Raw genomic sequence first — 19,647 nt, 5'->3', positions numbered from 1 at the left:
CTTTAATTAAAACCCGACTAATAATTGGGATTTCGCACCCACTTCCATTTCAGTAGATAACTGGCTCTGCGCTCTATGGAGGGGGATTCTTCATTCAGTCTCAAGACACAACACACACATGAAATGCAGTGTTCATATCCGACCACATGCGGGCAACAAAACCTAGACTAAAACTTGTAAAGCTGTAAAAGTTTATTTACAAGCCCTGAACATTAAGTAGTTGCTCAGGGCCCATTAGGATTTCTTTTTTTTTAATGAACACTAGAACATAAAAATTAAACTTCACAAATAGGCCAAAAACAAAAAGTAAGGCCATTTTATCCAATAAATTGTGGGACAACACTAAGCAGAGAAACGGAGTATTTGCAACACTTTTTGGAGGTGCATTTACAATTTGAGGGGGTGATTTTTTAATTTTTTTATTTAACCTGTATTTATAGGGGAGAGTGGCCTAAATTGTGCATTTTGGAAGTTGTGCCACCCCTTGTTTCTAGAAAACCGTGGAAGAAATTAGAAATGTGACCACATATTTAAGAAGAGCCATCCATTTGACTCATCCTGTAAAGAAGGGAGACACAAGGAATAAGATATAAGCACATTTAAGCTAAAAAAAAATTTATTTTGCCTTTCAAAGTAAAATTTCCATGATCAAGGTTTTTTGATTATTGTGTCTGAACACTTATAGACAAGTTTGAAAACATTTGACACATGTTTTAGTGCTTTGGTATGCTACATTTTGAGTCTATACAGTAAGCACAATGTCAGCCCTAAATTGCTGCATCATGCTTATTCCCCAAATTTCTGGGATTGGGGTGATTTGTGCCAAAGGGCCTAGGTGAGTTATAAGTAAGTAAGTAAGTAAAATGTATTTATAAAAGCACATTTATGACAGTTTGCACTGTCCAAAGTGCTGTACATAGTGCATTCAGTAGGTAAACAATGAAGGTAATATAACAATAACCAAAATAAAAGACGTAAAGCACATACATCCACATAAACACAGATAGTAGTGCAGAGGTAAGATAGTTAATGGGGAGGAAACACCAGGGTGTACATATGGGTTTTGAGCCTTGATTTAAAGGAAGAAATGTAGAGGGAATCACATTTGTCAGGTGGCAGTTGGTTCCACAAGCACGGAGCAACTAGTGCATTTATTTTATTTTTTTATTTAACCTTTATTTTTCCAGATAAAACATTAAGAACAGTTTCTTATTTACAATATTGATCTGGTCCAAGAGGCCCCACTAGGAGTAAAGGTATAAATAACAAATACACAAGCATGACTCACTTAGACAAATATAAAACAGATGTACAAATGCACAGCCTATGTACAGTAACAAAATAGAAAACACTAAAGCACTAAAAACTAGTCGGGACGGGCGTAGAGGTCTGGACAGGGTGTAATAAATAAGAAACAACACACAAATTAAACGAATGTATGCGTGTGAGCATGTGTATGCGAGCGGATGCATGTGAAAAAATAAATAAATAAAAAAATTAAGATGTGTCAATGATATATTGTGTGTGAAGGGTGTATGCAAGTGAGAAACAGTGGAATCAACAGGAGCAGGGGGGGTCTACTAAAACAATGTTAAGTTTCTGCTTGAAGGCAGACTGTGAAGTAAACGCTGTAAGTTTGAGGGTGTCTTGAATGTTGTTCCAGTCAAAAGCTGCTGCAAAATGAAAGGAGTTTCGGCCGAAGGTAGTCCTGGTGAGTGGGTTAGTGAGTTTGATAAGCTCAGATGATCTTGTGCGGTAAGTGCTTCTGGAGAGATGGAGAAGGGAGGAAAGGTAAGACGGGGTCTTGCCCAGGAGTGTCTTATAAATAAACTGGAGCCAATGTCGGAGTCGGCGGGTTTGGAGGGAGGGCCAGTCCACCAGTTTGAAAAGTTCACAGTGGTGTGTATGAAAGGGAGCATTGGTGGCAAAGCGGATAGCTGAATGGTGAAGAACGTCCAGTTTGTGTAGCGCTGTTTTTGAAGCCATTTTATAGATTGTATCACCATAGTCAAGGATGGGCAGGATGGTCATTTTTACAAGTGTAAGTTAAGCAGAGCGTGTGAAGGATGCTTTGTTCCGGAAGAGAAAGGCCAATCTGGCTTTCACTTTAGTCTGAATATTGTTGATATGGATGGAGAATGAAAGGGAAGAGTCCAGCCAAAGCCCTAGGTATTTGTAGGACTTGACAAACTCCAAAGTGTTAAAGTGACAAAGTGCAAAGTACATTTCTGAGAGTTGTGCCAGTGGCATGGCTGTATACGCTGGTCACCAAAAAGAAAGTGATTGTCTACAGTAGCTCAGAAGAGAGTGACATCTCAATTCCACTTAACGACACCACTGATGAGAGTTCAGATGGCCAGAAAGATGATGATGGTGACTTTGTCATTGTGAGCCTTGCAGATAAAACGATTAGATCTGCTAGGCCTTGTTTAAGAAAATTGTCCTTCAATCTTTGTCAACTATTTACTTTATTTACTTTAAATACACCTTAAATAAGTGATTGTCTAATGGATTTGTCTTGCATTACAGTTTATGAGATATATAGCAATGGCACAATTTACCCCATGGTATTCTCTCCAACCGCGCAACTTACACCACACCGGGGGCAAGTTGTGCAACAAGACAACTTTTTTTCCGAAAGCTATATTTCTTCAACAGTTTATTCCTGATCCAAAGTTTTTATTGCCAGGGATGCACAACACCCTGAAATATATTTGAGTTGGAGACTTTACTGTCAAGGCCTTACTTTAAAGTCACTTTGAGTGAAAAATTGCACAACTTAGGCCACTCTCCCCTACTCCAGATATGAGGGGTGACCCTCATTTACAATGATGTCGATAAACAAGTGTCGAGAGACAAAAACAACAATACAAACACAAAATACAATGTTAATTGCATTAATTCACATTAAAAGAACAGAGCAGAGAAGCTACACTAGAGACAGTCTGAGCTTGTGTGGTGCCTATATGATGCAGGCTTGGAAAATTGTGATATTATTCAGTGATACACTTTGAAAAGTTTTATTGTCTGTCTGCCATTGTTCTGCAATGGTTCACCGTCTATGAAAGAAAGTGTATAGCGTTGTATTCATCATCACAACTTTTCAGAGACCTACACTAGTATTTTGAACTATGCTTGTGGTTGTTTTGAACTCAATGGATGATTAGATGTTCAAGTATTAAACTGGAAATGGAGCAAGACCTTCAAGAAACAATTGTATTAGAATCATTCGGAATTGAGCATTTTTTAAACTTTGTCAACATTAGTATTTCCAACTGTCAATATTTCATCATAAAAAAACACAAAAGAGTTAAATTCAGAAACACATTTTATATTTTGCTGTTGATGACATTGTTGTTGTTGTCGATCTTGTTCTTTGCTTCTTTTGGATTTTCCAATTTAATTTTTTTTCTTTTTCAATTTGCTTTTGAATGAGCGGAGCTTCTGGAGTTGTTCTTCTCTTGTTGTTGTTTTGTTAGCTTTTACATTTTTTTTTTTTTATGTTATGATTTTGACAAAATCACATTTAAATTGGAAGTTTGTTGTTATAATTTTCCAATTTAAATTTGTGATTTTTTCAGGGGTGTGTGAAGCAGACTGAGTAATCCCCAAGGCCAATGTGGGGTTGATAGAATTTATAGTTTCCAATATATATGCAGTAGCCTATATAACGTTGTTGTTGTCGATCTGTTCTTTGCTTTTTTGGGATTTTCCAATTTGTATTTTTTTTCTTTTTCAACGTGCTTTTGAATGAGCGGAGCTTCTGGAGTACCTCTTCTTGTTGTTTTTTTGTTAGCTTTTTAAATTTCTTTTTTTTTGATGTTATGATTTTTACTGAGTAATCCCAAGGCCAATGTGGGGGCAAATGTGGGGCGTATAGAATTTATAGTTTCCAATATATATATGCAGTAGTATATGTTTTTTTTTTACGATTGTAGATGTGACGGGCAAACCGGAGTTCCCGGAGAAAACCCAAGGCCATGTAGCCCATGATGACTACAGGCCTATATACTGCATACACATAACGTATGTTCTATATTTGTTGTTGTTTTTTTGATCTTATGATTTTTTTTAGATGTTGTGATCATAAATGCGGGACAAAACCGGAGTACCCGGAGAAAACCCAAAGCCCATGTAGCCCTTGATGGTTATGGTTATGTTTATGTAGCCTATATATGAATCTTCACATACATATATATGTTCTGTGTGTGCTGTTGTTTTTTTATGTTATGATGATTATACACATGGGAGAAACCGGAGCACCCGGAGAAAACCCTAGATTCATTTGTGAGATTACTAGTGTTGAAATTCAAGTGGCTAAATGAGAAGCTTCTAGATCACTTTAGGGGGGGGAGTGGTGGGACGTGGCTCGTGGCTATCCGAGATGCAAATGTTGAAGGGCTTGGATAAGACTTTTCCAATTGCTGAGAAGAACTTGGCGACTACTGGCTTTTTTGGCTTCGGAGGGAGGTGCGCTTCCAGCTGGGCTTTGAGAAATACCAGAATAATATTATCAAAAACGTCATGATCTTCCATCAGTTGAACTAGGAAATTTATGCCAACATTCTGGTCGATGTCTTTCACCACGGCTCTGATGATTTTACTCGTGCGGTGCTTGGTTGTTCTGACATCATCAGGTCCAAAGGTGGAAGTCCCTTCCTGCACTTTTGCTGTCAGACGCGTTAAGGCGGCGCTGACGTCTTTCTTCTGCAGGGACCTCCTGGTCTCAATGGGGGATTTATTAATCAGCCTTAAGAGCAGTGCAATGGTGAGATCCTTGGTCACCTCCTTTGCTGTATAAACTGTGGTTCCATCCGACATGACAGATGACGATGACTCCAGACTGGAGTGAGGTGCATGACAACACAGTTTGGGAGTTAGGACTTCTGGAATCTCGTTGGTTTTGCATGAGCTGAGAGGCGTACGATCAACTCGGATGCTGATTTTCAAGCTGCCACACACATCGTCACTGCTCGGCGGGGATGCATATGCAGCATCATTAGCAGGTGATACCCGACTCTGACTGAAATCAGAGGGAGTTTTTATTTCCATCCCACAGGCTTGAGGGTACTCTGGACCGTTTACGTTTTCGTCCATTGATGGGGTCAGCATGGTGGTGATAAGGTCTTTTATGTCAGTTAGTGCACCGGACACTTCTTCGCTGTGGTTTGATGCAGCTGATGGCTGCTTCTCCAACCAGAGGAGCACATTCTGCAAGAACTTTCCCACTGTGTCCTCTGTCAGGACATATAGTACTTCAGGGGAAAAGTTAAAATGCACACTGTCCCCCCTCTTTCTTTGCTGGGAGATGATAGAGTCAGAGAGATATTTTCCCATCTGAGCCACTGGAAGTTGGTATGTGTGGCTAACCATCAGATGGCCGTACATTTTATCGGTCAGTTCCTTTGAAAACGTTTTGAGATCACCGCTGGATATGATGTTTTCCAGTAATTTTGCGCCATCTGATGGAATTTTCCCCGGCAGGTTTACTTTGCTAAACAAGCTGTCGACATCTTGTTTGATGGTCTCAAAATCCACTTGAGATGCCAGCTGCTTTGTCATGCTGATCATAGTTGTCTGTGTGGTTTTGTAGCAGGCTTCAGGTTCAGCTTTGATAGACTCTGGAACAGCTCCTGGTAGGTTTTCAGGATCATAATCACTGGCTTTGAATTGAGAGCACTTTGATTTCTGTTTGAGACTCACAAGGGAGTCTGTGTTCTCGGCTTTACTGAAACGCTTCAGCTCTACGATCATGTTTTCAAATTGAAGTTTGGCGAACTCTGTAAAGCTCCGTTTGCGCGCCGCTACGATGGCACTGGCGCCGGTATCTTCGGTTTGAGTTTTTTCCTGTGATTCAATGTAGTCCTTCACTTGATTAAGTATTAACCCCAGCTCAAAATCAGGTCTGGGTGAGGAGGCCCGCTCACTGCATCGAGCTATTTCTCCAAAGTCGAGATAATGCAGGTCATCGACTATACTTCTCACAATATCAGATGCTGCAGAGGCGCTGGGTGAAAGGATAGTGATAGTGTCATCAGCCTCTTCTTTGATGACGGGTGTCTCACTGGACCATTTGTTGAGGATTTCCCCCACGGCTTGAGTCGCTGTGGGGATGGAGATCTCAGATTTCGAGCTCTGAAATGGTTCGGATCTCAGTGGCTCTCCTCCTTGTTCCAGGATGCATGATGTAGATTTGGAGCTTTTCTCTCCAACAATCTCGACACGTTTTTGCTGCCTGCTACATCCCATGCAGTTAAAGTTCCGTCTAGTCACGTGACCTTTCAGAACGGTGGCAGCATGCGTCACCATTTGACGAAGAGCGAGTACGTTTGACATCCTGCTGGTGATAAAAACAGCTGGTGCGTCTGGAAAAGCAGCTCTGCTCAGGGCCAAGGTTACACCAGAGTGAACCTTCAGTGAGATTTCATTCTCAACGAGTGCGGTCAGCTGTTCTGAACTAGGACATTTCTCCTGTGGGCCGTTAAGAGCGACGGAAAAGCACTCCGAAAGGGAGTCTCCGAGACGAGTGCTGTAGTTGGCAAAAGCCAGGTCTATATCAGCAGGAGATCCAGTACTGAGAATGCGCCCCTGAAACAGTGGTAAGACTATTCTAAAGACAGTTCTAGCGAGTGTCCGTACGAGATCCACGAACAAGTCAGCCAGTGTAGACTCTGTGTGCCGATCCGGCATCCCCGCTGACAGCAGGCACCACTGGGCTCCGGAGATCAGTGCAAAGTGTTTCCTTACAATGGGCAGGATGGCTTCCGATGTGACTAAGAAGCCATTGTCCACCTTAATTACCGATTTTACGATGTCAGACATCTCTTCTGTAAGGTGGCTGGTTTTCTTCAGTTAGATTGATGCTTACTGTTTATCCTTCAGTAATGTAGATGATAGACTATCTATGGTAGATCCTCACTGTGGTTTCTGACCGTGGTCTGGAACTTACCTGTCATTCAAGTGCAAATTGAATAATGATTTCCAAAGCAAGTATTACCCTTGGCTTGTAAAAACAATCAGGATGATGACGACGTATGGAATGGTATGCATGAAAACGTCATCAAAGCCTTTGATGGCATCAACGTCATCAACGGCGTTCCCATAGAAGGGGCGTGGCATATCTAGTGTTTTATATTTATTTGTGGGCGTTCCCTTCATTGTTCGTTCCTTTAATGTTGATTCGATTTGCGCAGAACGGTGCATGCGCACAAGCAGGACGGCTACAACAATCGCAGTGTGCGCGCGCATACAGATATACTCATGTTTAGAAGAATAAAAAGAATGAAAAAAAGTGATGTTTTTGTACAACCATTAAATGGCAAGCACAGCATGAATAATAAAAATTAGACAGGTAGGTACTGCTGTCATGTTCATGCGAATCAAGTGCGCATTTTAATAACAGCTAGTAGGCCTATCAGCGGTCCCCCAATCCCCCACACCTTCAAAACCTTTTTATAGCCATATTAAAGGTGGCATGTTTAATCATTCTCAAATGACCAGAACACACACATAATAAAATAATCACCATCACAACAATGCGCTCTGGCATTTGAATTAATCTGAAACACTGTAACACAGGTTCAATATAATGCAACAAAGTTATGCGCAAGCTTCCACTTTTAAGAGCAAAGAGGATGGATGACAGGCTCAGGATCAGAGGCAGAAAGCAGATAAATTGGGGAAAATGTTATAATATGTTGAGCTGCGTTGAACAAAAATTGCACCAAGTTTAAATGACCATGGAGCTAACACAACCCTGTCATCATGGCTCTCCCAGCGCACAAATGCCCCGGCCGCTTTTATTTACGAAATATATGCCTGAACTACCTACTAGGCCTGCTGCATTATAGGTGCGAGGGCACAGGAGAGTGTGCTGTTTTCCCACACGGAAACTGTTTTGTTTTCATTTGGATTTTTCGGGATTTTATAGTAGCACTAAGTTGTAAAGCATGAAGGATAAATATTAACAGTATAGTGTGTTTGTCCAGAGACGGCCATTGAGCAATATAAACATTTGCGTAAGGAAAATGCAGAACATTTATTTATTCAATTAACACTCCAGAAAAAAATAAAATACAAGGGGCGCTCCGGTGTGGATACAGCGCATACCATATTGGCCCAGGTCTTCGTAGCAGTGGTCGCGGTTTCAAATCCGACCCGTGGACCTTTGCTCCCCCCTCTCTCTCTGTCTCCCTATTTCAACTCTATACCGTCTAATAACGCTTGAAAATGCCAAAACAATTTAAATAAAATAAATATTTTATTTCCCAAACAACTGCACATTTGTCTGAGCACTGATGGGATTATAGGATGCTTTTCTGTTGAAAACTGAATCAAACCCAGAGCAGCTGTGACCTTCACTACATCACTGTGGATGATGATACACACTGAGCTCATCAGACCACGCGATATATTGATCAATTATTAGCCTACTGGAAAAACTTACACAAGATGCCTCAGGGGGGATTTAACTTGAAGCTGGACTCACTGAAAATCAAGCAGATGTCCAAAGAAACACTACATTTGTTCCTTTATTCGTTCCCCTTTTCATAGACTATGTGTTTGTTTTTTATTTTTCTTATTTATTTTTGAATAATTGTAAGGAACCCCAACATGCCAGGCCCCTTGAGGGTTTTCTGGGTTTCGTTTGCATGTGCAATGTTAGGCTACTAACTGTCTCTTAAACCTGCAGTGTGTAGAATTTTGGGTTTTATTTCCTAGCAGATTTTGTAGAAAGTAATTATACTATCCATAGTACATTTAATTTAGTGCATAATAGCTGAACATTTTTTTTTTAATTATTATTTTTTTCCTTAGAAAGGGTCTCATATATGTCCATATTTCTGCATATTTTGGACCAAGGCCTAGTGCCGCCATCTTGAAAGTGTCATAGTTGGAGTGTCATCAGGTGCATTGTTTAAAATGTAGAATTGTTCTTGTCCTTGAAGGCCACTGTAGCTTCTGTTATTATTCGAAAGGGTTGGGGTTACCCAGGGAGCGTTGCATTCTAGAACTTTGTAGAACTTTCTTGATGATGTCATATTACACACTGTCTCTTAAATGTGTCGTTGCAATTGTTGTTGTTTAAAAAAAAATAAAATAAAAAATAAAATGCTAAATAAAAATGTAAAACAGTAAAAAAAGTAAAAAATACTAGAAAATCTAAATACCATCTCAATATCCAAATCCTTAATTGCTGTTTGTGGATTATTAACTAAACATGAGATCAAAGCATCTATTGACCCTATAACCACACTCACACCAGGTCAATATTTTTCCTCTTTCTTTACAAAGGTTTGTTCTCCATTAAACTTTTAAATCTCTTTCCAGTACAGTACATGTTGTGTTCCATCTATAATCAGCAGCAGAATTGATTACATGCTATTCTTATAACAACATAACAGAAGAGACAGTGACAACCCCAATGTTGCCGCAATGCAGTTCTTAGTTTACATTGATCTGATTAAATATTCACAACCAACAGTGTCTGGGAAATTGCAGTCATGTACACACTCATATACTCTGAATGCAACACACACACACACACACACACACACACACACACACACACACACACACACACACACACATCCTTATCTCTTGTCTTATATTACATGATCCACACACAGTGACTCCTCCTCTTAAAGTGATACTCAAATCTTTGTGGAGCATTCAGCCAGTTTGAAACATCGCCTTGAGACCTATCGATGATTCTGTTGATAACCCATTTACAGATTTGTCACAAAAAACGTTACACACACACACACATACAATATAAACACACACTAAAAATAGACACACACACACACACACACACACACACACACACACACACACACACACACACACACACACACACACACACACACACACACACACACACACACACACACACACACACACACAGTCATACATTTAGTCCCAATACATTTTATATATATTTCTATATTTTTTATTTTTCAACTGAGGCTCAGTGTGACAAGGAATGTTAAATTACAGTTTGTTTTTCTTCTTACATAAAGTTACAGTGATAAATCAGAGATGATGTAATCACAGCAAAACAAAATATTGAAATGTGTTAAAAAACACACACAAAAAAACACAAATTTAAATATAAGAAATATAAATGCAGAATCAACCCGTGTCTCGTCTACACACTTCCACATATAGTGCATTTTCCATCTCCTCACAAGTGAATCCTTCCAGTGAATGTTTTCTATTAGCTACTTTTGATTCAAACAGAATAATTAAATAAATGTGATAACGACCGTAACATGATACAACTAGAATATAATGCACAGCAGCATTGGATGTGTTATAAAATCATGACGACATGAGTCATATTTGCATGTTTGTTTGGTCACTTTCTTTTCCCATTCAGACTCAGACAAACAAAATATTGCTTTTTCATTATTAGCAGAGAAAAACAAAACGATAAGATTATAATTTATGAGCATTTTTTTGGTTCCGGGTTAATGGTTTGGATTTCCAAATCAATAAGTAAATGAAAAATCATACACTCAATAATATTATTTGTCTCCCGAATACATGCAAAACACCAAAAGCAAGCAACCAATCAGAAAGAAGATCTAAAATAAAGGCAGGAATTAGAGCTATATCAAATGATCTCTTTGCAGCTTCTTCAATGGAAGGATTTGTCACTTCCAGGTACCTGTTTGTAACTATGGGTTTCTAAATACACCAAGAACTAGTTAGGAAAAATGAAGGCTAGTTTAGATGATGTATACTTGTTGAAATAAGGAATGTTCACCTTCTTCTTTTTGCTGTATTATTGCAAATCATGGACGAATAAATTCATATTATGTAGAGCTACATAAAGACTTGCTGTCTTTAATTAATCCATGATATAAACATGATATATAACATTTGGTATTTTTTTGATGATGTGAATGTCACCGTGTCTGGCAATGATCCTGCTGTTCTGTGCTATTGTTTTTGACAAAAAAATGATCCATAAATAAAACTTAATATTCAAATAAAATCAAAACAAAGCCAGTTTAAAACCCAGGTCTCCAACATACACCTGTAGTCATTGTGTGTGCCTAATCATCACACAAGTGTAAAGTTGATCGGATGAGAGATAGGTTGGAGAGATATTTGAATGACACACTGAGACGTCTTTCTTCATAGTTAGATTATTCTGCATCATATTAACTGTTTCTAATTGTTTCCAGTACCAAAGAAACAAACTTATGAATGTAGCGGAGTCAATGCACTGACATAGTGCATGCAAGTATCACAAAAACCCATCATGCCTTGATTGAGGGCGCGGCTGTGTGCACCCAGACCCAAATGCTGAAACAGTGGCTGTACCAATATGACACTGATTCATCACAAAAAAATGTACCTTTTAAATCAGCGTCCGTTCCTTTTTTTTTTTTTTGCATCAACGTTGTATAAAACTGAAGCTCTAAAGGAGAGATACAAACTCAGAGTGAGGGAGTTTTATCTGTAGTTTGGAATTTCTATTACCACACACCAAACGACATGCAGGAATACTACTAGCTTTGCCACTGGTGTCTGTACTAGTTGGTCCCCAGGCTCTGCACAGTGGCTGTCTACTGCTGGAGGATAGATCAAATGCAACAGAAAAAAATATTTCCAAATAGGATACAGAAAGTACAAGATAACTTTAAAAAAAAAGTTAGACTCCGGTGAAGTATGTCATTTCCATCAGTGAGTATAATACACAGCTCCTGCTTTTGCAACATAGGGCAGTTTAACACCTGATAGTCCGCTTCCTTTGTTCGTACCAGATTCAAGAATGATTCAATCTTCACCAGGTTCCATTCTCATTCACACCTATCGTTTCCTCTGGTCTGAAACCAACCAAAATGCAGCGGCCCATTCTCTTCACTGATTGGTCAGGTGTGTCTGGGGCGGGAGCAATAACGTAGGTCCTGAACTGCTCTCCTAATGATCAGAATTTCCATGCAGGAAAACTACAGAAAGAAACTACAGGAAGTAGATCGTCTCCTATTATCCCATAATGCATAGCGTAGCAGGCTACTACCGGGGCTTATTTAATCCAAGAATAGATTTAGTCCAATTATGTTCTTGCCACAAAGAAACCACACCACAGTTAGTTTGGAAGTGTACTGAGACCACCTCTTGAACAAGGTCATGGTCCGCTTTTGGTGCAAAGTACAATTGCTGGGTTCTTACCTGCCTATACGAGCCACAGCAAAGGTGGTAATGCGCCTGAGTGTGTTTCAATCGAACCAAACAAAGGCAGGTGTCAAACCGCCAACATTTTCCTTTCAGCTTTGCGACTTGTGCTTGGTCACCTGGGCACAGCGTGTAGAATGGTAAAGGATGGTAATGGTAACTAACTGATCATGTTAAGTTACAATGCATATAATGGTCGGCTAATTTTGGCAAATGAAGGCACTGAAACAACTTAGTCTATCATGAGTCTGATAAAAACACACTTCACTACATACAGTAGCTCTGTAGTGTAAAGCGACACACAACACATTCCCGCAGCATCACAGATTTCATATTTACAGAATTTGAAAAGCAAATTTAAGTACATTTCCCATTTCACGAGGCAAAAAAGCTTGGTTAGCTTTTAAAACAAACGAAAAATTGTCTGCTTTGGGGTTGCGGGTTCACTATCTGTCCTGATGGTCCATTTTGAGGCTATAGTCCGTGGTGTCTTCGGAGGGAGTGTCTAGCTCGAGCACGGGATTGACAAAGCCTTCGAACTCAGAGTCTGCCAGGTCCCCCTCTGGGTGCGTACTCACAAAGTCGTTCTCCCACTCCAGAGCGTTGGAGTCTTCAGAGGCTGAGGGGGGGCCGCTGGTCAGCTGCTGCTTCCCCCCGGGACCGAGGGCCGCGCGAAGGATGTCCTCCTCCGTACGAGACCGCTCCCAGGCCGGCAGGGCTCGATTCATCCCTAGGATACAGAAGGATATGAGCTTTTATTTTGAAAGCAGGAGTCACCGATATAAGTGTGTTTGCAGTGAAACGAGAGAGAGAAATTGGTATCGTTTTTTAGAGCATGATTCATCCCTATGACATTACAGAAGGACATGACCTTTAATCTTTTTAGATTACATTTTTTGGGCATTTAAGGCAATAAAACAGATTTGGAGAGACAGGAGTTGAAATGAGGACAAAAAGGGGGAGACATGCAGAGAAGGACCCGGGTCGGATTCAAACCCGGGTCCGCTGCGACGCCTGGGCCTCTAGGGGTCGCTCTAACCACTGTAATTCTGACTGCAAGGGTCACCAAGCTTTTATTAACTGAACCTTGCAGGGGCGACAAGACACCCAAAAAAATCAAGCCCGCTTAGACCAGTAAGTCAAAGCAAAGCCCGGCCACTCACCCTCCTCGTCCTCCCACTCCAGGTCCAGAGACGTCCCGTCATCGTTGGTGGAGCGAGTCTTGGTGGTGAAGTCCCAGCTGCACTCTGTGTTAGGAGTCACTACGTTGGGCTCAGAGGGCAGTCCTGGAAACAAAGAAATAAGAAAATAAATGAAACTTTTGTCTGTGTCACACACATTCCTAGTAGCGCAGATATAACCGAGGTTGGATGGTTTGAACTTACTGTTGCTCCTGAATGCCTCAGACTGGGCTTTCACATTCTGGAGTAAGACGTCAAAACCGTCGCCTGAGGTTTGTCTGGAACAGATACATGAAAACAATCATTCATATCACAGTATCAATGGCAATACGATATGGCAATTTGTGTCTACTTTAGCACGCTACTAAAACCCTCTGCAGAGCCCACAGTTATTCATATCAATATGCACTAATTTGTGCAGCACAAGTAAAAATAAAAAAGTATAAGATTTGGAACGCAGGTTTAATTAAACACTGATTTCTGGGACTGGAGACTTAATATCTCAGCTACAAACTGTGCGCTCTGCTCACATCATTAAAATCAATATTATTTCAATTGAATGCTAAAAACCAATCATGTAAATATCCCTTTAAGTTCACCCAGCATCTCCCCTCTACTTTTAGCCTGGCCCTACCAGACCATCGTACTTCATTTCATTTGTACAGAAGACTACTGACTACTGAAGTGAAATGAAAATTGAGTGGAAGTAGATAGGCGGGGCGGTGCCAGGCTACTCTACTAAACCCCTCTGCAGAGCCCACAGTCTACGACAGAGCCTCATGACCGCAGCTTTTCCTCTGCTCAAACAACTGTCCCGTTGTTTGTTTATGAACTGACGTGACTCACTTTCTCTGAGTTTCTCCTCCGGATCCGTCCGCTTTGCCTCGTTTCCTCTGGGCAGACAGCTGCAGACAACACAACAACAGATAGATTGTTTATTCTAGTTTATTCTTCATTACCAAGTGTCTTATTTAATATTACTTAATGTCTCCCGGTAGATGTTAAATGTGTTTTTATGTCTCAGGGAGTGCTAACTTCATTTTGTTGTATTGTTGTCTGACCTTCAATATACAGTAATGACAATAAACTACCTAAAAAGATAGAGTACAATGACGATGATTCAAACACAGACTAGATTCATAAAAGAATAAAAACAGTTTGGGTGCTTTCAAGGAAACATGTGAGCAACACCAGAGAAGTGGTGGAAGGTGGAAATGCAAAGAGAATAGAAAGAAAAATCTTTGTTTGTACATGCATTTTATTTCTGTAATTTTAGGTTGCCTTTTTAATATCTGGCAGGGGACAAGGGATGCAAACTTGCCTCTTAGGCTAACTCTGGCTCACGTACAGTCTGACTGTTTATTAGTGTGCAATGTCCCTCAAATAAACCAATTAAAAAAAAAATTAAAAAAATCTTGTCCGGATTTCTTTATTTTAATTAATCAATTAAACATTTATATTTATTATATCACATAGGAGCAGTGATGGAAAGTTACTGAAGTACATTTAGTCAAGTATTGTACTAAAGTAAAAATCTGACTTCAATTTACGTGAGTATTATTTTTTCATGCTAGTTTGTACTTATACTCCACAACAATTCTAGATATTTTTTGGCATTTTTCATGCTTTATTGATAGTGTTAAGAGAAAGAGGTGAAATGGGGCAGAGAGGGGAGTAACATGCAGAGAACGACCGCGGGCTGGAATCGAACCCGGGTCTGCTGCTGGGCCCGGCCTGGGGGGGACGCCCTACCAACTGAGCTAAGGGCGCCCCCAGTTGTGCATGTTCTATGTATGTATGTTGTATGATGGAAAACTATTTGTATGGACTAAAATAAATAAGTTCTACAACTAAAATACTTATAGATAGTATTGTTCCATTGCAGCTATGTTGTACCATCTCATTTGGTAAATAAAGCACTGAGACAAGACAAGATGTCTGACTGGATAACAAAGTAATGTTAATGAAGAAAACACAAAACATAAGAGCGAAAACAGAAGAAATAATCATTAAAGATTACAGAAGTATGAGGACTTTGAAATGCAGTGGAAGCCTCTGCAGTTGAGAGGAGAAGTTAGTATATTAGCCGAGCAGTTAACAAACAGCGAGTGCTTGTAGCGAGTAGTGTGAGAGGGGAGCGCGCTAGGTGCTGCGGCTGCCTCACCTCCTTCAATTTGCGTTCTCGTGCCAACCTGGCGAGCTCACGCTGGGCGACAATTCTAGCCTCCTCTTCTAGCCTCAACTTCTCCTCTTGTGCCTCTAACTGAAGCAGAAAAAATAAATAATAATAACAAAAAAAAAATCAAACACAAAACAGAAAATTACCAAAAACAGAAAAAACAATGCAGCAAATTATAAAAATGAGCAAAAATAGGTTTTTAAAAACGTGAAATTAAATAACGGGTGTCTTGTTAAGTGGTGTCTTTTAAAACATGTGGGCACTCACCTCGGCTTGTATCTTCTGGTCGATGTGGACCTGTGACTCTGAGAGCGCCGTGTAGCGATGCTCCTTGAGATGCTTGATCTCATCTTCATTGATGGGCCTGAAGGACAATGAATGGACAAAACACATCACTGTTTAACCTTATTAAGAAAGGGAACTCATGATTATTTATCTTAAAATCCCTGTCACATGTCTACGGCAGAGTATGAGGGCCAAGGGAGAGAGAAAAGGAGGATGTTTGTTTCTCCCTTTTGCACTTTGAGAAAAAAGTCAAAATGTTGAGAACCAACTTGTTATTAGTGGAAGTGTACTTAGAGGACGTCTGAATTAAGATGCATTTGAATGAGGGCGTCCTTAGTTCAGTTGGTAGGGCGTCCCCCCCATGGGCCTCGGCCAGCAGCTGACCCGGGTTCGATTCCAGCCCGCGGTCGTTCTCTGCATGTCACTCCCCTCTCTGCCCCATTTCAAATGTCTCTACACTATCAATAAAGCATAGAAATGCCACAAAAAATATCTTTGAAAAAAATTTAAAAAATGCATTTGAATAACATTCTGCTTACCAGTTATTGATCCTGGAGGTTTTAATCTGTCAATATCTTTCTAACTTTACCGCAGTCTTTAACTGTCAAATTAATTTTTTTTCTCAAAGTACATAATAAAAAAGAAAAGTCCCTTCGCTCATTCTGTCTTTCCCATGGCCCTATACTTTTCTGTACATAACTTACCTCGGGCAGGGCTGTGGGCTCTCCGCCTACAATGCAGAAGAAAAAAAACAACAACATTTTAGGGCACAGCCATTAAATGAGAAATAAACTGTTCAAGATCCAAGTGCCACTAGTCTGGGACTCTGCAGACAGTAATCGAGTTAGTCCCTGCCTGAGATGGCTGCTGGGTGGGGGCACACTTCACTTTCTATCCATCACTGGTGGATGGGAGCTTAGAAGTAAACGGTACTCTTGGAGAGCAGCTTTTAATTTGACTGTACGTCTTATAAAATACACACACTATGTCTGTTAGAGTGTAATTGGTTTCTAAGCAGCAGTGTTCGTCTTTAAGTGATATAGTGCGTAACTTTTTCATATAAATGAATGTCAGTTACATTTAAGACATAGTCAAACGAGTTGACACAAAGTTGATTAAGCCTATCAGCTCCACAAAACGTTCTCTGTATTTCTCAGTATGGCAGCGTTTACAAACTGGTGTTCGCCCCCTGACACTGGTGCAGGAGCTCAGAAAAATTCCAAGAAGCGCCCAAGAAATGTTTCAGTTGTTGATTCTACTGCTAAGAAAAAACCTGAACGTACAGCAGAAGGTATAAAATCCATGGGCATTCACTTGAAGGCTTATCTCATGTAGATGCACAGACAGTGTTCTTGTAATTACTGAGAATTACTCATGGGGACGACAGAAGTTACGCACTGTAGTTTTAAACATATATATAAAATATGATCAGACTTACCTCATCGCTCTCGACCAGATTTTCAAACTGCAAGATTTAAAAGTCACAATTAGATTTATAACACAATACTGAGTACAGTCATTATTAAGAAGTAGTGAATGTGCGACTGGTACCTCTATCGTATAGTGTTCTCCTGTGGTGCTGCTGCGGAAGTATTTTGACCTGTTGGAAGAATAATTAAGAGTGTGAACAAACCTGTTTCAGGCTGTAAACAAGTGAATGGGACACAATAGTTTTACTTTCTCAAACAATGTTTCTGTACGTCTATATCAGAAATTATATTTTACTCATCTTTATGCTTTTTTCAGCTAAATGGTTGACTTGGAAAACCTCATGAAAAAGAGTTGGGAAAGAAAAATGGATCTGACAAAAAAAAATCTAGTTTTAGTGGCCATTGTAGAATGAATAAACCAGGTATTATAGAAAGTGTGGTTGCGTGAAAGTGTAGACAGTAGTTCAGGAAATATGACAATAGAACATTTAGTGTGAACGCTGGGAGCATGTTTTGTGGATGTATTGTTATGTGAATGTATATCTTTCAGGACTGTCTGTCTGGTGGTTTGTATGTTCCACATTGTATCATAAGCATGAGGCAGTGTGGTTAAGGGTTAGGGGACTGACCTAGTCTTGGTCTTCTTGACTTGGTTTTGTCTACAACACTAATGTAAACATGAATGTGACAACAACCACAAGACAGTGACATGTGATGACTGTGCTGTCTAATTTGGTTGAGTCATTCAGCAGTTACAGTAAGCATTACTTGCTCTTTACTTAGTATCCTCTCCATGCTGATTGTATACACTAAGGAAAATGTCCCACTTGGCCTATGTAAAACATAGTTATATAAAAACATTATTCCCTCTTATTCAGTTAAGATTGATTTAAACTTTAAGATGTGTTACCTCATATTTATGTCAAATTGAAATGAAACATTTTACTCATAATTTCACTGTATTTATTTTAAGCAATACAGCTATTTTACTAGCCTATTTTATAGTTCTGCGTCAATAAGGTCTTATAACTAGCCTACTACTCATGCTACTACTGCGCCTGTCATCTCCATTGTGTTGACATATGGAGGTGATGAATTAATTATTTGCTTCTGTAAGCAGAAGGTAAAGACAGAATGAAAAACATTAATTATTAACTTTAAATATGGCCTTAAAAATGACGCGACAAACAGCTAATAGTCAGTTTATGAATGAGGACAGCCACTTAACAAAGGCTACTCTATGAGTGTCTAAATATGAGTCCACACACAGGCTGTCCCATCTGACTAAGACCTTATTGTTGACAGTAGGGGTGGGGTTCAGCCGGTTCAGATCCCCTACACACAGCAGGACACAGACCCGGACAGAGAGGCCTAACCCCGGCCATGTCTCACCACTCACCCGCCTCCTCTCTGGATCCTGTTGGCTTCTCTCCGGCAGAGCCCCACGCAGTATGCCCAGCAGTTTCCCATCGCATATTTAAATAGTTCCGTATTATTTCATGTGTTCAGTTAAAGCTGCCGGCGTTTCAGATCATAGAGAATCATCTCTAAAGAAAGTCCTGTTTCAGACACTTCCTCATCCTCCTCAATATTCTTCTTCTTCGTTATGATTTATGGGTGGTCGACCAAGGTGTTTTGGTACATAGCGCCCCCTATTGTACAGGAGTTTTGCAGTAGCTTGCAGGTAGTTCAACCATAGACATAATAATGTCTATGAGTTCAACTATACATTCATATACTGATTTAAGTAGTAGGTCTATACTGTACCAAAATACAATTGCAACACTACCGCCCCCCCTCTTGGCTCAATGGTTGAAAAAGTGCGTTTAAGTGCCCTCAAGAGTCGTGAAAACGAGAGGAAATGCCTTATTTGCTGCCCTTTTCACGTGCAAAACATGATTGGGTGCCCTCTAGGATGCCCCTTCATACAATAAATGATGATGATGTGCCCTCTAGAACAAGAAAATTCGATGACGTGCCTTAATGAGAGCCCTTATAGTCCCCTTCTGCCCGTCTGGTGCCCTTCTAGTGCCCTTCTAGTACCCTGATAGTGCCCTTCTATAGTGCCCTTCTGCCCTTCTGGCCGTTCTAGTGCCCTTCTGCCCGTCTGGTCGTTCTAGTGCCCTTCTAGTGCCCTTCTGCCCGTCTGGTCCTTCTAGTGCCCTGATAGTGTCCTTCTCCCCATCTGGTGCCCCCATTGGTTGAAAAAGTGTTGCTAAAGTGCCCTCTATGGTGGTGAAAATGAGAGAAAGTGCCTTATTGGCTGCCCTTTACATGTGAACAAAAATGATTGAGTGCCCTAGGTTGCGCCTCCATACAATAGGCCTAAATGATGATGATGAGCCCTCTGGAGCAAGAATACGGCAAACCGAAAAGATATGTT

General features: G+C 40.3%; 1 protein-coding gene across 1 annotated transcript; it reads right to left on the bottom strand.

Annotated features, from left to right (window-relative positions):
• Positions 1 to 9,963: 9,963 nt before the first annotated feature.
• On the bottom strand, positions 9,964 to 18,840 carry ap1ar (adaptor related protein complex 1 associated regulatory protein). Its single transcript, XM_080034976.1, has 10 exons — positions 18,664 to 18,840; positions 17,386 to 17,434; positions 17,273 to 17,299; positions 16,539 to 16,564; positions 15,817 to 15,913; positions 15,535 to 15,633; positions 14,217 to 14,275; positions 13,575 to 13,648; positions 13,353 to 13,475; positions 9,964 to 12,919 (listed from the first exon to the last, which is right to left on the bottom strand). Exons 1-10 carry the CDS (start codon positions 18,732 to 18,734, stop codon positions 12,636 to 12,638), a joined length of 909 nt encoding a protein of 302 aa, XP_079891102.1. The 5' UTR covers positions 18,735 to 18,840; the 3' UTR covers positions 9,964 to 12,635.
• Between the last annotated feature and the right edge of the window lie 807 nt (positions 18,841 to 19,647).

This window comes from Ammodytes marinus (assembly GCF_949987685.1).
Source record: "Ammodytes marinus genome assembly, chromosome: 10".
In the NCBI taxonomy this organism is placed as follows: Eukaryota; Metazoa; Chordata; class Actinopteri; order Uranoscopiformes; family Ammodytidae; genus Ammodytes; species Ammodytes marinus.
The sequence above is the reverse complement of the archived record's forward strand: the minus strand, read 5'-3'. Positions and strand labels throughout refer to the sequence as shown.